The following is a 21,462-nucleotide window of genomic DNA, read 5'->3' on the forward strand; positions in this document are numbered from 1 at the left end:
TTTAAAATGACCTACACCAGGATTTCCCAATCCCCTTTGACCCCAGAACCTCCTCTTCACACATCACCTGTTTGTTCACATTGCTTAAAATTAGAGCTTGGGGAAGTGGCTGGACCACGTGACCTCCAAGGTCCTTCCAAGCCTATGATTCTAGCCATGAAACCAGGATAAGCCCTCCAGGGTGGCTCCAGGGTGGGCCTCTTTCCTCTCCTTCTGGAAGATTTGATCTGTTTGCTTTCAGGCTGAGTACAAATAGGCCTTACAGAATATTTATGTCTCCTAGAAAAGCAGTCTCCACGGGGTGCCAGAGATAGGGATTATAACTCTTATTTGTATTTTTCCTAAAAATAAGGAAGCAATCAAATCTTAATCAAATCTTAATTTACATGCATACATACATATATGCATGTACTTTTATATGTATAAAAGTACATGCATATAATCTGTAAGTAAATATACACTGTAGGCATCATTTCAAATATTATACATATAATTTTTTAAAATGTTTTTTAGTTGTTGATGGACCTCTGTCTTATTTATTTATATGTGGTGCTGAGAATTGAACCCAGTGCCTCACACATGCTAGGCAAATGCTCTATCACTGAGCCACAACCCTAGCCCTACATTTTTTTCCTAGGAGTTCAGGATATATATATATATATATATTTTCCCTCATGCCAAAATATTTGATTGTAATTGTTTAGCAGGCCTCTATGGTTCCTACTGGACATAATCCTGAGAAACAAAGCAGCACAATCTAAGAAGGGTAAAGAGATTTTTACCCACCATCTACGCCTATCTGCCTTAATTCAAAATGCTGTGGCTGGACAGAGGCATCTGAATGCAAGGCTCAATCTAGTCCAGCTTCCTTCTTGCTTTGCGACACAGTATTTGTGCTTTTTTTCTGGCTGGGAAAGGCTTCCAATAGGACATTTAAGGATGTGTCCCCCAGCCCTCCTGAGGAGCTCTCCCCCCTGTGCCACAGCTGCTACTGCAAAGTGGCCTCCTTCCCCTCCCTCCTGACCTTACCTTGGCTTGGGCATTTCCAGCTGTCCTGTCCATCTCTTCCTCCTGGGCTTTCTGCTCTCCACAAGAACCATCAGGCAAAACAAAAACAAAACGAGTCTTGTAAAATAAGGCATTTTGTCTACGTCTACGATGCAACAGCCTGCTTTCCAGTGACCTTCAATGGGGCAGGTCTTCCCTGACTCAACCATTGATTCCGTCTTCAGCCTCCCGACGGTGCTGCTCCGAGGGGCTGCAAGGGCATGGTTGGTGAGGCTGATTTCCCGAGTCACTATTTGATTCTGGTGCCTCTTCCACCCACACACACCACCCACCAGGCCATGACACAAACACCAGGCTTTGCCTTCCGTGCTGTTAGAGATTGGCCATTAGTCAAGAAGTTTGCCCTCCTGGGAAACTCTGCTTCCGTTCAACCCTAGAAGGGCTTTGGCTAAAACTGTTATATAAAAAAAAATTAAATCTCTTGAACATGCCAGCTTTTTTGCTGAGATCATTAATCCATCTCTCTGGCGGCATAAAACCAGTCTGTCACATCAGCAGGGAGTCAGCGTGGATTTGTGCATGGAGAGGAGTGCACGAACATGTTCAGGAAATGCTGAGAAACACATGAATGACCTGTTTTCAGAATGTTGCTTTCTTTTTTGGTTTAAGAATATGCTTCTCTGATGGAGAAGGATTCCTGCTTTTCCCCAAATACACACTTTTTTGTTTGCTTGTTTGTTTTCAGTGAAAACATATTTTATCAAATCATAAAACATATTCTTGTTTTGTAGAGCATAAACCAAATGCAAATTCATGGTCATGTAAACTCTTTTTCCTATCATGAGTGTTAAATTAACTTTGGTCTCTGACCCTGAAATGTGTGAAGTCAAACATCATAAATTAGGTTTGATTCCTGTCCTGCAATATGGAATTATGCACATTAGAAGTGCAGAGATATATACAGTTAGGTTTAACTGCAGAACAAAATACTGCATGTTTAAAAACTATTTATTGCTTGCTTCTGTGTCCTAGAAATAGAGAATCTAGTGTGGTAGGAATGTAGGGAGATGGGAACAGAGGCAAGGAGGGAGAGGCAGAATGGAAACAGAATTGTGGTTTATCCTGCAGGGAAGAAAGAACCGAAAGCAGCAAAGCAGGACAACACAATCCATTTCATTTTTTAAGGAATCCCTACTTGGGATAAGTTGGAACAGGAAAACTATAAAAACTAAAATGGATGAGATCCTTCTTGAAGGGAAGGAGAAAAGAAGAGGAATGAGATTACCAAGTTAGTTTGGAAATGGAGTACATTTGGTGACTCCTACTCTAGGTGATGAGAGAATGGGAGAGAGAAATCAACGACAGTAAAATTCTCATTTGCAGGTAGGTCTGGAAGTTTAGTTGGAGGGTACCACTAATAACTGATGATATCCATTATAGGTGGGCAAGCATGGTGCTGAGATGAGATAAATATTGACTAGTGGAGTTTGAGGAGACATCAGACTTCTAGATGGCCAGCAGCAGCTGGAGTCTCAGCCTGAAGCTCAGGAAAAAGGCATGGAATGGAGAAATAGTTTTGGAGTCATTAGGATAGGATGGTAGTTTAACCCCAAGAAAGAGTGAGATCTTTCAGGGGCATACAAAAAGCCAATGTTTCAGCACAGGATCTTGGAAAATCTATGCTTTTTTTCTTTTCTTTTTCATTTTATGGATTGAACCTAGGGGTGTTTTACTACTGAGCTACATTCCCAGACCATTTTATTTTATATTTTAGACAGGGCCTCTCTAAAATGCTAAGGCTGGCCTTGAACTTGTGACTCCTACCTCAGCCTCCTGTGTTGCTAGGATTACAGGCATCTGCCACTGCACCCTGCAGAACTGATACTCTTGAAGGATCCATAGGGCAGCCAGAACAAAAGGAGAGAAGAACAAGAAGTTGGCTATGAAACCAAATAGGCAGAGTTTCAGGAAGAGGATAGTTAACAGTCAGTGCGGTGAAGAGGTCAAGCAAGGTGAGAGCAGGAGACAGCTACTGAACCTGCCAACTTGGACATCATTCCTGACATGTGCAGTTTTGGTTGTGGGGTGTGCTGGGAAGGAAAATTACAATGTAATTACAAATTGTAATTATAAATCACAATGAGAGTGGGAATGCATTTGTACAGGGACTCTCTTTCAGTGGTTCCCAAATCTGGCTGTTTCTCAGAATTATCCAGAGAATTTTTCTTTTATTGCTTGCAGTAATGGGGATCAAACCCAGATCAGAAATTTTAAAATTTAGCGGTAAAATATGGGAACAAAGTTCTTTTTTATGGGTTTTATTCAAAAAGATTTTTTTCCTTTCTTCCACTTGGAATAAGTCTCTAAAGGACCAACCGGAACTCTGTGCCTGGATGTTGTTAATTTTCAAGAAATAGTTGTTTTGTTACTATTCTTATGAATAGTTCATAAGAACTATTGTGATAACAGTAGAGAGAGAACCACAGATGGATGGTATAACCTTTTACCACAACTTTATTGAATTATCATTTATATACCATAAAGTCATGTTTTTAATGGGTGATTTTTAGCATATTCAGAATTGTGCAACTATCACCACTAATTTTAGAATATTTTAATCTCCCCACAAAGAAATCGCATACCCAGGGGCTGGGATTATAGTGCCATGGTAGAGTGCTTGCCTAGCACAGGTGAGGCACTGAATTCAATCCTCAGCACAACATAAAAATAAAGTATTATATGTCTATCTATCAAAAAAAAAATCCCATACCCAGTTACAGTCACTCCCCATTCTCTTTTCCTTAGCCCCTAGCAACTACCAATCTTTCTCTCTCTATGGATTTGTCTATTATAGAGACTTTAAACAGAATCATACAATATGCAGCCTTTTTATACCTGCTCACCATGTTTTCAAGGTTCTTCTATATTTAGTATGTTTCATCACTTCATTCTTTTTTATAGGCAAATAATATTCCATGGTTTAGATAGAACATTGATCCATTCATTAGTTGGTCATGTAGGTTTGCACCTTTGGTCTATTAACAATGCTGCTATGGACATTTGCATGAGTTTGTGTGTGACAATGTTTTCTTTTGGATACATTTGTGGGAGTAGGATTACTGGGTCATATGGTAAGCTTGTTTTCTTTTTTGAGGAACTACCAACCCATTTTCAAAGGGACCACATAATTTTATGTTCCACCCAAAATGTAGGAGCATTCTAATTTCTCAGCACCCTGGCCAAACACTCATTATCTGGCTTTTAGTCTAGCCATACTTGTATGAAATAATATACATTTCCTTAATGGCTAATGATGTTGAGCTTCTTTTCATGTGGACATTGGCCATTTGTATTGCCATTTTTAAAGTCAGGTTGTCTTTTTTTTTTTTTTACTATTAAATTGTAAGTATTGTTTAGATATTCTCAGTGCAAGTCCCTTATCAAATGCTTGATATGCAAATATTTTCTCCTGTGTCATCTTTCCATCACTTAATAGTGTTCTTTGGAAAAAGTTTAATGGAACCTTTTCTTTGGTTGTTTGGGCTTTTGAACTTGTATCTAAGAAACCACTCCCTTGGGGCTGGGGCTGTGGCTCAGTGGTAGAGCACTTGCCTAGCATGTGTGAGGCTCTGGGTTCGATTGTCAGCACCACAAACAAATAAATAGAGATCCATCAATAACTAACAAAAATTAAAAAAAAAAAAAAAAGAAAAGAAACCACTCCCTAGCCCACCACAATGAAGATTTAGTTTCCTTCCAAGAGTTTTAAAGTTTTAGCTCCTACATTTATTATTATTAAGCTCTTCCATACATTTTAATTTTTGTCTATGGCACAAAGCTATGGATGGTGTAACTCGTAACATTTGCACATTTCTTTGAAAATGAAGGATCAACCAGTCCCACTGGTTGAAGCTCAGAATTGTAGGAAGGACCCAACTGCACTTGCTGAGGTCTAATTTACACCAAAAAGTTAGGCAGGACTGTTACACACAGCAATATCTTACAATTAGGGTTTAGTTCAACCTTAAGAACACTAGGAGAGGATCAATTCTGTGTATTAGAGAAGACTCTTGACTATGGGATGAGGAATGGTGCAAGACTGAAGACCTATGAAGAGGCAACTGCATTGATTTTGAGGGGGTAACAGCTAATTATGGTAGTGGCAAGAGAGCATGAAGAGAAATGGAAAATATGAAAAAAGATATGGAAATAGAATAGACAAGTGATCAGACTAGATGGCAAAGAATACAATCTTTGGTCAAAAACAAGGTATGAATAGTCACCAGTTTTATTGAGCAGCTCAAACTAGTTCTGAAGGCACCTATTCAAGAGACATTCCAAACAGCTTCTGAGCAATGCACAGCTTCCCACGAGGGTTTCAACGGCATACATGATAATGTACACATTATTCTTGGTTAAAGTAAGGTTCACTAAATGCCTTCACTTTATACTTACTTGCAAGTAATAAAACAATGTACGCTTTTCAGTACTTCACCCTAGGTTTCTGCTCAATTAAGTTCAAGTGTGTGAGGTTTACTTGTTTACTGATTCTGATCTGCAAAAACAGGCAAGCTTCAAGATACCAGAATGTTTATTCATAAACCGAAAATAACAAAAAGAGTCTTTATTCTCCTGAAATAGGAAACTGTATATTTCCGTAGTCAAAACAATAAACAATTTAAGATTTCTTTAAAAAATTAGTTGAGAATCTTGATGAAATTCATTTATTTCAGTAGAATAAAACAATAAGCAGCATGGAAATATAAAGTGCTACATAAAAGCCCCAATACATAAAATTTGAAAGTTCATTGGCTTTAAACAGTTACAAGTGAAACAGACAGATTTTTATCAAGCATGCTATTTTAACTACCTTAATAAGTAGTAATGTGCTATGTTGGTCAATGAAAAAGCCAAGAGTTACCCAAATCTGAGAATTGGGGTAATAAGGAGTCCTTTACATCTTTATATACCAGATTATACTTCTAGTTTGGCCTTATGCTTGAATTAAGGGTTAAAGTGGGGCTTTAAAATAACAAGTTTTCTGAAGAGGCCCTTCAGTGGGGTTTCAATAAAAATGGCCTCAAAGATCAATTTAATGTGGTTTATTAACCACACAATGGGGATCAGATTGACAATTTCAGGATTTTTAGGAAGACCATTCGAGATGAAAGAGGAAAAACGTGCCACTTCTACATGTATGTGTCAAGTGCTAAAAGACCCTGAACAATCAGGCAGGTGTCCAGTTCCTTGAGGGATAAGGGAAGAGACACAAATCAGATTAAAGAAGGATCTGCAAAATGCTTAATTGTAAAGCACAGGTACAGCCTGTGGAAACAATCAAGATCACATACATCCAGAGGCTGGCTCAAGTTTGAGAGGAAATAGAAAGAAGATTGTTCCTAGCGCATGATTAATCTCAGCATAAGTTGAGGGCATGGGATTTATTTCTTAGGTGATGCCAATACCTAGTCTTCCCAGTTGGGTCAGTGATTTCTTGCTTGGAGACAACTGACCCAATATTTCTAATATCTTGGGTTATAAACCAAGACTTCAGGATGTATTTTCTCATGGCAATAAAATTATAAAATGGAATCTATAATTTTCCTGACATGAGGTCTTCATAAGTCCTTAGGCTTTTCAGACTACCAACTTCAGCTAGATATAACAGAAAAAAAAAACCTGAACAACTTTAAAATGCTAATTTATTAAAGTTTAAAACAACTCTATATTATATAATAGTATGCAATATGTTCTTATTTTAGATGCAGACTTAATGGAAAACTGGCCATCAAGTAAAAATAGAAATTATGTCTCATGGTTAGTAGATCCAAAGTCCTGTGTTAGGAGTAAAAATTAAATTTGCTTTTAAAATTATTTTATGAATTGCTTTTTTCTAGCCCATAATTTCAGTTAGTTAAAACCACATAAGGACTTCATGAATACCCTCCCCCAAACTATCCAAATATATATGGGCTAACTTTCATGGACTGGTCTAGAACTTAAATATCATTTACATTGAGTTGTACCCAAAAAAAAGTTTACAAATGCACTTTTAGAGCAAATACTGTTTGAAGGCTGGGGACTATATTTAAAAATTAAAACTTCATTAACCACACTCCACGAGTGCCCTCAACGCTGCTAACCGCACATGCTAGAGGCAATATTTTCTGAGTCTATGGTCTCACCAGGCAATTTGATGACAAAATTATCCATCAGCATCTGTGGAGCTGACTAGCATTCAGTGATATACTGATTTTTTTCACTGAAAATCTTTCTTGGGCTTTGATTAGGTGAACTATTATAAGTTTTTCTAACTTTTATCACTAATACTTGGGCCCTGAGGTTTTCTATTAAAATGGTACATGAAATATTTAAACATTATGCATATTCCTGGAGTAATTAAAATTTATAGTGATTACAAAGCTAGGTATATAACACATTTCAAAATATACACAATTCAAAGCAAAGCAAACATTCAAATCTTTAGATACTCCCACTGAACTTCCAGAAGAAAATCAAACAATTTCTGGCTTGGACTCTTTCTTCCTTAAGACAAAGACCTATGGAGGACTGTTTTCTTTCTTTTAAAATCTGTGTGTCTATTGGAGAAAGAAGATTGATAACAGCATATCAAAGTGGTTACAAAGTACTTCCTCTTCAAGTAACATCTGATAACAAAGATGTAATCTCATTTCCTCATAAACATTTGATTCAAATAGATTATATTAGAACAGTTACAGAGTGGACAGTCCCAGTATGAATGACACTTTAAGGTAGCTACTTGAGTCTTGTTTTCCCTTTTCAACTCTTCTGTCCCTAGATCATTCTGCCTAGGTAGAAATAGCACTCAATAAATGATATTGAGTAACTAGTAATACTCAGGGGAACTTAAAATACCATCATTTATCTGAAAAATTCAAAGAACTAAACAGAAAAAAATATTGCAAATTTACAGAAGCTGAGGCATTAGAAACAACAATAAGTTATTTCCCTATGAAGCAGATCAAATAGTGCGACAAGAAACTGACTTCTAGTCCTTTACATTAAGCAGGACACACTGCTGGATATAGTCTAAATATCTAGCCATATTTATATTGAATTTATAAGGATCAAAAAAGGAATGGAGGATAAATACAAAATAATCTTTTTGTAAACAATTCTTAGATTATACCCAATGCAGAATGTTTAATGAAGCAGTTGAATCACAGCTCTTAAGTTGCAAAACAATATTATAACTCAAAGTCAAATATGTACTCATTGGCCAGATATATTCGTCGGAATATAAGAGCTGCCAATGCCAAAGTCAGAATGACAATCAGTACAGCTGATCCACCGTGATCAGTGTGGTTGTCTCTTGGCTGCTGGCCCTGGATTACATCTGGTGAGGTGGATGACCTTCTTTGACTGTGCTGCTGGGCCCGGCGCTGTCGAGGGCTCATGGAGGTATTCTTAGCTGCAGGTTGGGTAGGTTGTTGAAAGGATGCTGCAGATGGATTCTGGACTCCATACTAGAAAATTTTAAGAAATTTTGTTTAAAATTGGCAAAAAATTTTTTTTTACATATGCGTGTTATCTATCCAAGAAAACACAGAATATCTGAGTATTAAATATGACCAATGACAAAATTACCAACAACTATCTGAATGCTGAAACTGGTAACTCACCCTGTTGAAAACAAGTAAAGCAAAACTTATTCTGAGCACCCAAAAAGTGGAGGAGGAATTTAATAGCAATGAAATTGATAAGGCAAAATTTACCCATTTTTCCCATAGATGGCATTCTACTTTGCTCCAAGATGCACCTCCAGCAGTACCTGCTAAGCATCTGGCCATGATTTTCTTTCAGAAGATCCACAAAGGGAACAGTTTTATTAACACTTTCTGCTTGAAAATTACCCATCTTAAACGGGCAAAAAGGGCAGTTCTCAACAGTGTGCCATCATGAACCAGGTTTTTTCCAATATTATCTTATTATAATCAATATTCTTCCACCAACAGTAATGAAGCACAGGAAATAATTTCAAACCATAAATTCTTTATACAAATATTTTTTTAAAATCAGGTGCAATTTTCAGACCAGTCTAATCTTGTTCACAATTCCTGGTAAGTGAACTGAACTCAAGTCCAGAAGTATCTGTTACTTAGTACTGAACACTCTGTGCTATGTATAGAGTTCCCTGGGTAAGTAAGTGCTAAGAAAAAATTTGGTAGTAGTAATGTGACTCAGTGTGTCCTCTCCAAAGTACTGTATAGTAACTGCTTTTTATCATTTCATTGACTGGTCAGTCAGAGCTTAACTACAACGTGATACCAAATGGTTCCAAATACTAAATATAGTTAATATATAAGAAAAAAAATGGTGATGGTATGTTCAAGTAAGCTGTATAAAATACAAATTCCATTTAATTTATACAGATACTTTAACCCTACCTCTACGGTCTTGAATTCTTCTATTAAAATATATTATTTATTGTATACTGGTTATACATTATCATCAGTACACATTCTTTCAAAAAAATAAGAATGCATGTTTTATTCAGAATAATGCAAATATTTTAAATACAAAATGTTTAAAATGCCTCATTAGATAAAATGTAAATATTTAGAAGAAAAAAATCAACATAATTCAAAAACTTTTAAAAGGATGAGCTAGGCATGCTGGCACTTGCCTGTAATCCTAACTATTTGGAAGTTTAAGGCATACAGATGGGCAAGTTCAAGGCCAGCCTAGGCAATGTAGCAAGACCCAATCTCAAAATAAATAAAAAAGGGTTGGGGATGGAGTTCAGTGATAAAGCGCCCCTGGATTTTAATCACTAGTACCAAATAAATAAAAGGTTAGAGACTGGACTCTGGGTTGGCAACAGCTTTAAACATTAGGGGAAACACTGCTAAGTTACCTACAGAAGAATTTCTATTTCAAATCTAACATTCATCTCAATATTGAAAAGCTTAAATAATCTGAATTTCTTACAACGTCCTTGGGCATCACTCAAATGCAGTATGACCCACAATACAGAGGTTAAAAGGAACTACAAACTTTGACTTTAACATAAAAGTTAGTGCCTAGGGCTAGAATGTAGGTAGTAAGGTTGGAGCTCAGTAGTAGAGTGATTGCCCAGCACCTGCATCTAGGCCCTGGGTTTGATCCCTAAAACTGCAAAGAAAAAAAGTGCTGATAACAGAATTAGAGTTGCATGAACTCAGACCTCCATAATCCAGGATGCCAAGGAGCAATCTGCTCATTGAAGAGTGCTGATACAGAAAGCTCAGTGTTTTTATGTCATCACAAGTGTCGTAAAATGAGTTAACAAATACTCAATAGGTTGAACTGAATTATAATAGCCTATATAGAAACATTCCAGTTGAAATCTCCCATTCTTCTGATTGCTCAACCCCAAGAAGATGAAAGTAATAGAGCCAAAGTATTCAAGGCTCAAAGGGAAACACGTTCTTAAGGAAAAGAAAAAACATGGTGGTAATATCAATCTAGAAATTAGCACTAGAGATTGAGTCAGATTAAAACTTTTATTTTTACACATTACTTTTTCCATTAATTTAAGAGAACATTATCCTGTCCATAATCCTGACCAAAACAGGAAACTTTATCATTATTAGCTTGGCTTTGTCGCTTAGTAGTTGCGTTATCCTAAGCAAGTTAGTTAACCTAAGTCAATTCCCTCAACTGTACAAGGATAGAAACCAATTCAGCAGTTATGAGGATTAAATGGCATAATGATAATAAAGTGCTTAGTATACATAACTGCTTATTAAATGTTATTATTAATATTATTGCTATCAATATATCTCTTTGGAGACAATAAAAAGTTGTGAATTTACTTACGACAGCTTTTTGACCCTTTATTAGTATGATTACTATATTTAGAAAAACAATCCTTTAAAATACTGACTATAGATGATATTTTAGTACATGTACTTAATGGAAATATTTATATGGATATAATATTTTAATTGGGTTCCTATGTTTCAGATGTCTTTTGGATGCTAGATCGCTAACTGAAACCTAGTGTTTTGATACTATAAAATTCTAAAATTTTTCCTATTTAAAATAACCACAGTCAAGGTTAAGCAATATAATATCAACTTTTCTACAATAACCTATAAAAACCAGTATCTACTTGAACATAAAATGAATCACTTATTTGGAAACTCAATCCCTGGGAAGAGCACAAAATCTGACAGATCAGAACATGAAACTCCATCATTTCTACATAACTAAAAAAACTGCATCAGAAACAATAAATGGCCTGATGTTACCTGTTGTATTTTAGACTTTGGGCAATCTCTAACTCCAGCAAGGTATTAAAAAAAAATAGCTTATCAGGAATTTGAGGTATACCATCTCAGTGAATTTATATTATGCTTGCATGTGAAGCAGATATGCCTAGCTAAAACCAGGTTTCAGTCATTCCCATAGTGGTCAAATTATATAATCACACTTTGAAATAGTTTATATGTAAATGTAATTAAAAGCCCCATTTGGCAAATATAGACAATTTAATTTTTATGGTAATTTTAACTAAAATTGTTCTCAATTAATGATCTAATATATATTGAAAAAAATTCTAAGTTTTATGAACATTAAAATCAAAATGGGAAATACTCTAATAATATTATTGCCGTACAGTCTAATTACTTAAATTTCTTGATTTCTTTGTCTGTATCCCTAGTATTTTTTTAAAGTGTCAATCCTAAAATTCATTCAATCAACAAGTATGTATTAACTACTTACTATATACAAAGCATTAAGCCAAGCACTGGGATTAGTCAAAAGAGCCTTGACTCTCAAGAACTAATGTTCAGGGACATGAGATAGGCAATAAATAATTAATAACAAAATAAATTACAACTGAAAAATGTAACAAAGTCATTTTATACAGATTTAAAATGTACAAAAGATAGATTTAGATATGTCACAAATATTAAGAGACCATCCCAAATAGGTTTTTAAAAAAATTACCAACATCATCTTAGTAATAATTTAAAAAGTTATTTACCAAATAAAAACCAATTAGAATACTAATGATAAAACCAATTAGAATACTAATCAGACCAGGTACAGTGGTGCACACCTGTAATCACAGCGGCTCAGGATGCTAAGGCAGGATGCTGGAGTTCAAAGCCAGCCTCAACATGGTGAGGTGCTAAGCAACTCAGTGAGACCCTGTTTCTAAATAAAATACAAAAAACAGGGCTGGGAAGTGGCTCAGTGGTTGAGTGCCCCTGAGTTCAATCCTGGGTACCCCATGGCCCTCTCAAAGAAAAAAAAAGTAATAAGGAAGTTTTAACACTTCAAATTGACTTTAATTCATTATATTCCTCTGCAATTCATAAAATTACATTGGGATCATATAAAAACAATTTAAATTCATCCACCTATACTTTCTTCCCACACCTCCATCTTCAGTCCCCTAGAACTTCCCCTAGAGGACGCTCTCCCTTGCTTTTCTCCAACTCACTTTTCTCTACCCAGCTCACTCTGAATAAGAGAGAACCACTCACTATTCACTTCTAAATCAGAGTAAGTTATTCCTGACTAAGGGGCAAATATGCATTTGCCCAGCTTTTCCCATTTTCCTGACCCTTTAAAGTCCTCTATAAACTGATGGGGAGATATGAACTTAACCAAACAAACCAAAAAGACCCCCAAACAGTTCATCTTTTCTATATAGAAAGGAAAGTCCTTATTTTCCCTCCTAATCCTAATTATTTAGCACTGATCCAATCATACTTTTTAAATCAGTCTCTTTGATTACCTAGACACCAATTTTTTTAGACAATAGTTCAGGGCACATCTAGCAATACACAAAGAATTCATTCATTCTTTCATCCAAAAATTATTAGACACTTACTATGTGGAAGGCAGTACTATCCAATAGAACTGTGAGTAATAATAAAGATCTATATCTATACTTCTAAATATGGTGGCCACTAGCCATATGGAGCACTTGAAATGTAGTTACTGTGAGCAATTAAGTTTCAAATTTTATTTAATTTTAATTACTTTAAATCTAAATTCAGATAGCCACATATGGCTTGTGGTTAGTGTATTGGACAGAACAAGTGTCAAACTTTCAGTTCCAGATATTTATCTAGTCAGTGCCTTTATGCAGTTTAAAAAACCTGTCGAGAAAGTGTCTATTTAGAAAGTGGCTAACATTTTATTTCATTCAGAGTCTAGAACTACTAGTTACTGAAAGTAACTTAAAATTTTGAGTACTCACAGAATTCTGGAGGGACAAAAGAATTTAAAAATTATTTAGTCAAGCTAGGCACAATGGTGCATGTCTGTAATCCCAGCAACTCAGGAGGCTGAGGCAGGAGGATAGCAAGTTTGAGGTTAGCCTTAGCACCTTAGTGAGACCCTCAGCAACTTAGCAAAATCCTGTCTCAAAATAAAAAATTAAAAGGGCCGAGGATGTGGGTTAGTGGTTAAATACCCCTGAGTTCAATTTCCAGTACTAAATATATTAATTTATTAATTAAATACCACTTAACAAAGAAGAAAACTAAAACCCAGAAAGTTTCATAACTTGCTTGATAATATATGTAATTCATTAGAGGGACAACTGGGCTACAATCCAACTATTAGAATGAAAATTTTCAGATATTTGATCTGGGGTCTTCTCTTTCTATTCCAAATAACAATAATAATATAGATACACATATATATTAAAAGATAAAAGTCATACCGATGTGCTGGCCGTAGCACCCTGGAATGTTGTAGGAACATCATCTTGTATATCATTTAGTGAAAAAGAGTGGTTTAAGTCTGATTCAGCAATAGTCTTTCCAGATGAATTGACTTCTGCCTATATATAAGACCCAAGAGTAGAATTACAAGAAGAAACATACAGAATAACACACAATCTACTAAATTTCTCTCTTGGGTTTATTTTAATTGCTAGTTTAATATCTACTACTAATAAGTTATAAGCTTGAGCACTCATGTGCCTGATACCATCATGGCTAAATATTAGAGGAAGAGGCATAAGCAATCCATGTTCTTAAGGAGAACAATATCAACACCCATGTTCATAATCTATAATTTAAATTTAAAATTTCATAATCTACAATTTCAAAACATCTCAAAATTGAAGTATTTTGGGTAATTTTTATGTGGAGCTGACCTGAATTGATGTCAGTGAGACTAGTAGTCTTTATTCTACATTAGTGTAGATATTGCCAGACTTGCTGAGTAAATATTAATGGATTTGATTATAAGCTGCTACTTCAGATTCTACTAAATGTTAGTTAATATAGAGCTACTATATTTTCTAAAATCTGAGAAATTCTGATGTACAAAACATATTTGGCTTTAATATTTTCAGATAAGTTATTTTAAGTGTTAATAAGCATCCTAAGAAGGAAGAAAATATAACTGACATTTATACCTCCTTTTCTAGGCACTACAATAACATAGAAGGGAAAACTTGCCAAGAACTGGACCTAAAGGACAGACATCATGCAAAGAAGTAGAGAAGAGAAGGCAGCATATTGTTTAATGAAGGTTAACATTTTCTTTTCTGGAGCTAATTAAATTCCAAAACATAAGTGTAGCCAAAGTAAAAGTACTATATAAATCCTATGGTTGGGTAAAACATGTATAAAAAAGGGATAAAAGGGAGATATGTCAAAATATTAGCAGTAGTTATTTCTTGGGGATGGGATTATGGATGATTATCATTCTTTTTTATTTTTTGTTTTTAAATTTGTTCTAATCAGTTATACATGACAACAGAATATATTTTGACACATTGTATACAAATGGAGCACAACTACTACTTCCTCTGGCTGTACACAGTGCAGAGCCACACTAGTAGTGTAATCACATGTGTGTATAGGGTATATGTATATGTCTGTCTTATTTCACCGTCCTTCCCAGCTTCTCCCCTCCTCTTACTCCCCTCTGCACAATCCAAACTTCCTTCATTCTTCCCTATACCCTACCCCCCCACTATGGATCAGGATCCGCTTATCACAGAAAACATTTGGCCTTTTTGATTATCATTCTTATTGTATCTATATTTTCTAAAATAATGGCTAGAATTTTTAAGCACCTGGGACAGTTCTAAATATAATGTATGTATTACATGTATTAACTCACTTAATCCTCACAAGAATCCTAGGGGATATAGGCTAGGTTCCATTATTATTTACAGATAAGAAAAAAGTATAAACAGCTGTGAAGTCTGAGGCAGGAGGATCATGAGTTCAAAGCCAGCCTCAAAAAAGCAAGGTGCTAAGCAACTCAGTGAGACTCTGTCTCTAAATAAAATATGAAAGGGCTGGAGTTGTGGCTCAGGGGTAGAGCACTTGCCTCACACGTGTGAGACCCTGGGTTCAATCCTCAGCACCACATAAAAATAAATGAATAAAATAAAGGTACTGTGTCCAACTACAACTAAAAAAATAAATATTAAATATATATATATATTAGGAGAGGGGCTGTAGCTCAGTGGTAGAGCACCTGCCTCGCACATGTGAGGCACTGGGTTCAATCCTCAGCACCACATAAAAATAAAGAAATAAAGACATATAAATTAATTAATTAATTAAAAAAATATGAAATAGGGCTGGGGAGGTGGCTCAGTGGTCAAATGCACCTGAGTTCAATGCTTGGTACCAAAAAAAAATAATAATAATAAAGGAGAAAAAAAAAAAGGCCCACAGTGGTTAAGTAACACATCTGGCTGGCATCACCCTACTATGAGCAGTGAAGTTAAGATAAGAACCCTGCCATTCTAATTGTATACCAGAGTCAAAGTTAACTGCCATGCTATAATGCTTTTATGAATGTAAACCATGAGTTTTGTAATAAGAAAACAACTATTTGTAAAATCTCATTGCAATCAAACTACATTGCCTTCTTTTTATCCAGAATTCAAAAGTAAACCAAAAAGGGTACCTAAGTAGAATTTATTTAGGGCGTATGGTCCTAGCATGTGTGAGGCACTGGCTGAGATCCTCAGCACCACATACAAATAAATAAATTAAATAAAGGTAAAAAAATACAAAAACTTTTTTTTTTTTTTAAAGAATTTATTTAGGAATCTACAGTACCTTAAAACTGATTTGTCTAGCCAGTTCCTTGGCTTCTTGGTCAGCCTGGCTTGAATCACTTCCAGATTTTAAAGGCAAGAGGACATCTTTCATGGCAGAGCCACATCCTTCACAGCAGAAATCTTGTGACCTGGCAGGAAATAATTATGTGCAATGAGTATAAGTCAAATAGTTGAATGTTGATCCTTTTTTGTTAGATATTCAAATACTGAATGATTAAATTTAAAAGAAAAAGGGTACTGAGGCTGTCTCTGCCTTTGGAGAAGGCCCACATTCTCCCTTGAAGGCATATTCCTTGCTTTACCCAAAGCCTTGCCCCCATTCCTCCTTGAATATGACTGCTCTTGGTTACACAGACAAAAATGCTCCTGCAGAGGGATGTAGCTCAGTTGGTAGAGTGCTTGCCCGCATACATGAAGCCCTGGGTCCAATCCCCAGCAACATACACACACACACACACACACACACAAACTTCTGGAAAAAAATAGAGAAGGTAACACTACTAGGCAATCACAACTTGATAAAATCTCCTGAACTTTATTCTAGATCATTTAGTGAGTTGTTGCAATGAGCTATATATTACAGATGCAAAGATGGATAGAAATTTTGAACCTTGTGGAAAGCTACATGTAAATAATTGCTCTGGTTCTTTTCCATCTGTAATACCATCCAAGTAGAGACAAATGGCCAGTAATGTTTTCCAGGAGAAAAATTATATTTCACTGTAGTAAAATAAATCTTAGTGAAATATTATCAACTACTTTTTAAAAACAAGACAACATGAATGCAACTTTTTTAGCTTCTGGTCACTCCAAAGAAATTAGAATTGGATTTGTACAGCAGCAACAGAAAGACCAGATCCTGGGAGCAAGGTCACTCACAAAGTTAGAGACAGCCTAGTTCCTAACAGTCATCACCCACAATAGTACTCTCACCCTAACAAAAAATGAAATACACAACTTACTTTTTGGCAAGTGCTTTTCTTTCCTCAGGTGTGTAATCGAGAGAACCTATGGCTCCCTCTCCTTTTGTTGGCATAAACCCAATGATGGCTAGTAATGCTGTTCTTACTGAAATAAAAAAAATTAAACATTAATTCTGAGTTTTTTTGCAAAAGGAGAGAGAGAGAGAAGGCAGCTTTTAAGTAGGGAGATTGTATTACAATGCTGGCAAAAATCTAGACATGGATTTTTATTATTATTCAATGACACCAAATTATTTATCCGAAAACAGCTTCCGTCTCAAGAGTCTTTTGTATTGTTACTAATTGGTTGAAGTCATATGAGATTTATATTCACTATTAATTAATACTTACTACTCCATGAGGGCTGCCAAGTTTCAGGATGATGTCCTGAGATGCTCAAGCAGATTTTCTTGCCCACTTCAAAGCGTCCATTAGCCTTAGAAATACAGAGTACATTTAAAAAATTAAAAATTATATATGTGTACCTAATGTTTTATACTTTCTAAATATATTTTATCTTTATATTGATATGTAAATAATAAAGATATTTTTAAAAATAATGTAACTAACAGGAACACACATTTTTGTCTTCTTATAGATATTCCAAAAATACAAAAATACATGTTGGATGCCAAAATAATAATAAAAGCTGTTTTTAGAAGGTGTATTAGCACCTTTTTGAAACTGAGTTGTATAATCTAAATAATAAACATACAAAGAGATATTGATGCCCTACCCTGTACCTCAGATAAAACTAGGGTAAGTTAGGTCCTAAGATAAAATCTAAGGCCTCGTGTCACCTAACCTGGTATTCATGAGTAAAAGCACAGAGAAAAAGGCTTTGAGACAGGAATGATTTGCAGAAGGATGATGCCATTTAATAAGATAGGAACACAGAAGAAGAAAATCAAAGACATTTCAGTTTTGGACATGAATCTGCCATCTTAGTTGGAAAGCTACTGATAATGTCCTGCAGGCAGGTAGAAATGTAAGCATACTGAAGTCTAAAAAGAACATACAATACCACTGGCATCTCTTCCCAGAGGTAAACATTAGGCCATTTCATAGAAATAAAACAAAAAAGACAGCTACAGTGTGAACCTGCAGAACATCCATTGTTAGTTCTCCTAAATAAGAAGTTAGATATAAGTTCCATTTTGGCAGAGACTTATAACTTACTCTCTGCTGCACCCACTGGGCCTGGCACAAGACTTACATTTAATAAATGTTTACCAAATTAAAGTTAAAGAAGACTTTTCAAAACAGAGGAAGTAAATAAGAAGGAGTGCAACACTGAATATCAGGAGGTCAGGGCCAGTTCTCAGTGTGGTAAATCTAACCATACCACGAGGTAACTAAAAAATATTTCTGTACTTGTTGGTAAAGAACTGCTGCCGACTACCCCCACTAATGCAAACACATACAAACCAAGTTTCCCTTCACATCAGCTTCTCCCTCAAGACTACTTGGCTTTTCCCAAGATCTAGCAAACTAAATGATGTAAGTCCTGACTACATAGTAGGGTACAGGAACCTGCTTCAGCCCTACGCTAGCATTAACAATTTTCAGAATCACTCACTACTTGTTAAGTGGCTTTTATACACCAGGAATTTTACTGTGTGATTCTATCGCAACAGATAAGAACACTGAACTTCAAAGACAGTACGTAACCTACACACAGTGTAATGGAAACAGTGTGGGTTTATAGATTCTAAAACAAATGCTGGCTGGACATATACCTGTAATCCCAACAGCTCAGGAGACTGAGGCAGGAGAATCTCAAGTTCAAAGCCAGCCTCAGCAACTTAGCTAAGTTCTGAGCAGCTCAACAAGATCTTGTCTCTAGTGAAAATATAAAAAAGGGCTAGGGCTGGGCACAATGGCACACGCCTGTAATCCTAGCCACTTGGGAGGCTGAGGTATTAGGATTACAAATTCAGGGTCAGCCTAAGCCACTTAGGGAGACCCTATTTCAAGAAATAAATAAATAAATAGGACTGGGGGTGTAGTTCAGTAGTTCAGCACTCCTGGTTCAATCCCCAGTATGAAAAAAAAAAAAAAAAAAGGATACACTCTAAATTCCAGATCATCTCAATGAGGTAGGCATCATTATTCTCATTGTGAGTATGTGGAAACCAAGGAAAAGAGTATTAAGATGGTGGGACATTAAAGGTATGATATAACCATGATATACACTAACATTAGCAGCCCTTTGTTGAGTATTTAACATGTGCCAGACATTGTGCCTAGCATTCTGCATATATTAATTCATTGAATCCTAACAACTTGCTATGACATTTATGCATTCATTAATAGCACTTCTCAGACATGTCAGCTTCCTAGGAATTATTTTGAGGGAATAAATGGCAGTCCCAGATCTAGATGCGAAAGGTAAAATTACAACTTTATCTCTTAATGAAAATGAGTATGCTGACTATATTTTGCAGCCCCTGGGAAGTGTTAAATCACAATCGTTCCCAAAAGCCAAGAATTCTTACCGTTAGGAGAATAATGCTTGGTGGCTTCATGGGATACTCTGGTGGCAGTACTATTCGTCCATGATAAACTCCTCCATCAAAATCAGAATCTGGGGGCCCTCTAACTGTGAAGTGCCATTCAAAAAGGTTATCCTGAACAAAAAAAAATAATAATAATCCAAAAGGAATCAATAACATTAAAAAGTTTGATAATTATGAATATTAGAAATACTGCCAGGTGGGAAAAATCAAATGTTTTATATCATTGCTAGGCTAGTTTCTAATGCATGAAATCTGAGAAATAAAAGTTAAATAAATATTATAAATAAAAGCTATTTAATCTATAATGTAATAAATGCTTTATGTCTCATAAAAGCTAAAACCTTTTTAACAAAATGCATTTAAAAACTTCTGAATGTTGGGCTGGGCTCAGTGGTAGAGCACCTGCCTGACACATGTGAGGCACTGGGTTCCATCCTCAGCACCACATAAAATAAAAAATAAAATAAAAATAAAGCTATTAAATTTTTTTTTTAAAAGTTTGCATAGACATCTGAAAGATGTCTATGTAAAAAACCCAGGTCAAGGCACTGAGTCTTCCAAACTGTAAAGTGTCTGAGGTTCTTTTCACTTTCTTTCCCTCAGTCTCAAGACCTAACACAACTTAACATAAGATCCATTTAGACAAGAAATCTGCTCTGTCTAAAAGTGTGATTCTGAAGACTAGTGAGATATGTATGAAATAAGGAATAAAATAGATCAATAAACCATATCACTCACCTGTAATGACTCAAAACAATAAAAAAGCAATTTTAAAGAACTTATTTTAAAGATTAAAGTATTTAATTCTTCCATATGAAAAATATGGAGATAGAAACTAACCTCCAAAGGCTGCGCATGGTAATGATCTGTTGGATCTTTCAATTCTGCAGCTTCTTTCATTAAACGTTTAACAGCTAAAATAAAATTCATAAGATAGAGATATTTAAAATATGCTTTTCTGAGTGATTAACACAGACTTATAAGCCTAATGAAAAAGTTCCTACTTCAATGAAAACTGTGCAATTCAACTAAATAGACAGTAAAGGTTTAATTATGGGGTAACAGTAATAAACAGAGGGGTGGGGGATGGTAGCTAGACATTATAAGAATGGCATACTTTGGAGGCTGAGGTTGTGGCTCAGTGGTAAAGTGCTCACTTAGCACATGTGAGGCACTGGGTTTGATCCTCAGCACCACATAAAAATAAATAAACAAAATAAAAGTACTGTGCCCATCTACAATTAGAAAGAATTTTTTAAAAAAAGGAATGGCATACTTTGGAAGTTACATATTAAATTAAACATATAGGGAAGATACTACTTTTATCTTGTAAATACTTACATACACTTTCTATGTGATAGCATTTACCTAAGTTCTTTAAAAGTATTAACTCATCTAAAAAAAAAACTCATTTAATCCTCAAACTACTAGATTGGCATTATTTTTATCCTCAATTTCCAGTTGAGGAAACTGAGACACAGAGGGATTACATAACTTATTCAAGTTCAAATAGCTAGGAAATGACAGCTGGGATTCCAACACAGGCAGTCTGACTCTACTTGTTAAAATGAATTTATTAACAAAAATGTGCCCTCTGCATCTTGTGCCCAATGAAAAGTAAATCCCCTTATATCCTCAATCTTTTGGGTCTTTCCACCATTATTTTGCATTAACTTAATAGGGCTGTTCCAGAAGTCCAGTGATTCTCCATAGCCCTAATTAAATTTCTTTTCAAAAGAACTCTTCAGGGCTGGGGATGTGGCTCAAGTGGTAGCGCGCTCGCCTGGCATGTGTGCAGCCCAGGTTCGATCCTCAGCACCACATACAAACAAAGATGTTGTGTCCGCCAAAAACTAAAAAAAAACCCAAATATTGAAATTCTCTCTCT

The 21,462-nt window shown here is 35.6% G+C and overlaps 2 protein-coding genes across 2 annotated transcripts in view; both read right to left on the minus strand.

Moving 5' to 3' along the window:
* Positions 1–1,485, minus strand: part of Gabrr2 (gamma-aminobutyric acid type A receptor subunit rho2) — a 61,230-nt gene extending 59,745 nt beyond the window's left edge. The window contains exon 1 of the mRNA XM_015499315.2: positions 1,030–1,485. Coding sequence (XP_015354801.1) covers positions 1,030–1,217 — 188 coding nt within the window. The 5' untranslated portion in view covers positions 1,218–1,485. The remainder of the gene's footprint in view (positions 1–1,029) is intronic.
* A 3,788-nt stretch (positions 1,486–5,273) lies between these two features.
* On the minus strand, positions 5,274–20,566 carry Ube2j1 (ubiquitin conjugating enzyme E2 J1). Its single transcript, XM_015499326.2, has 7 exons — positions 20,415–20,566; positions 19,554–19,685; positions 17,407–17,491; positions 17,056–17,161; positions 16,092–16,221; positions 13,721–13,840; positions 5,274–8,516 (listed from the first exon to the last, which is right to left on the minus strand). Exons 1-7 carry the CDS (start codon positions 20,502–20,504, stop codon positions 8,238–8,240), a joined length of 942 nt encoding a protein of 313 aa, XP_015354812.2. The 5' UTR covers positions 20,505–20,566; the 3' UTR covers positions 5,274–8,237.
* Between the last annotated feature and the right edge of the window lie 896 nt (positions 20,567–21,462).

This window comes from Marmota marmota, unplaced genomic scaffold, assembly GCF_001458135.2.
Source record: "Marmota marmota marmota unplaced genomic scaffold, marMar, whole genome shotgun sequence".
Taxonomy (NCBI): Eukaryota; Metazoa; Chordata; class Mammalia; order Rodentia; family Sciuridae; genus Marmota; species Marmota marmota.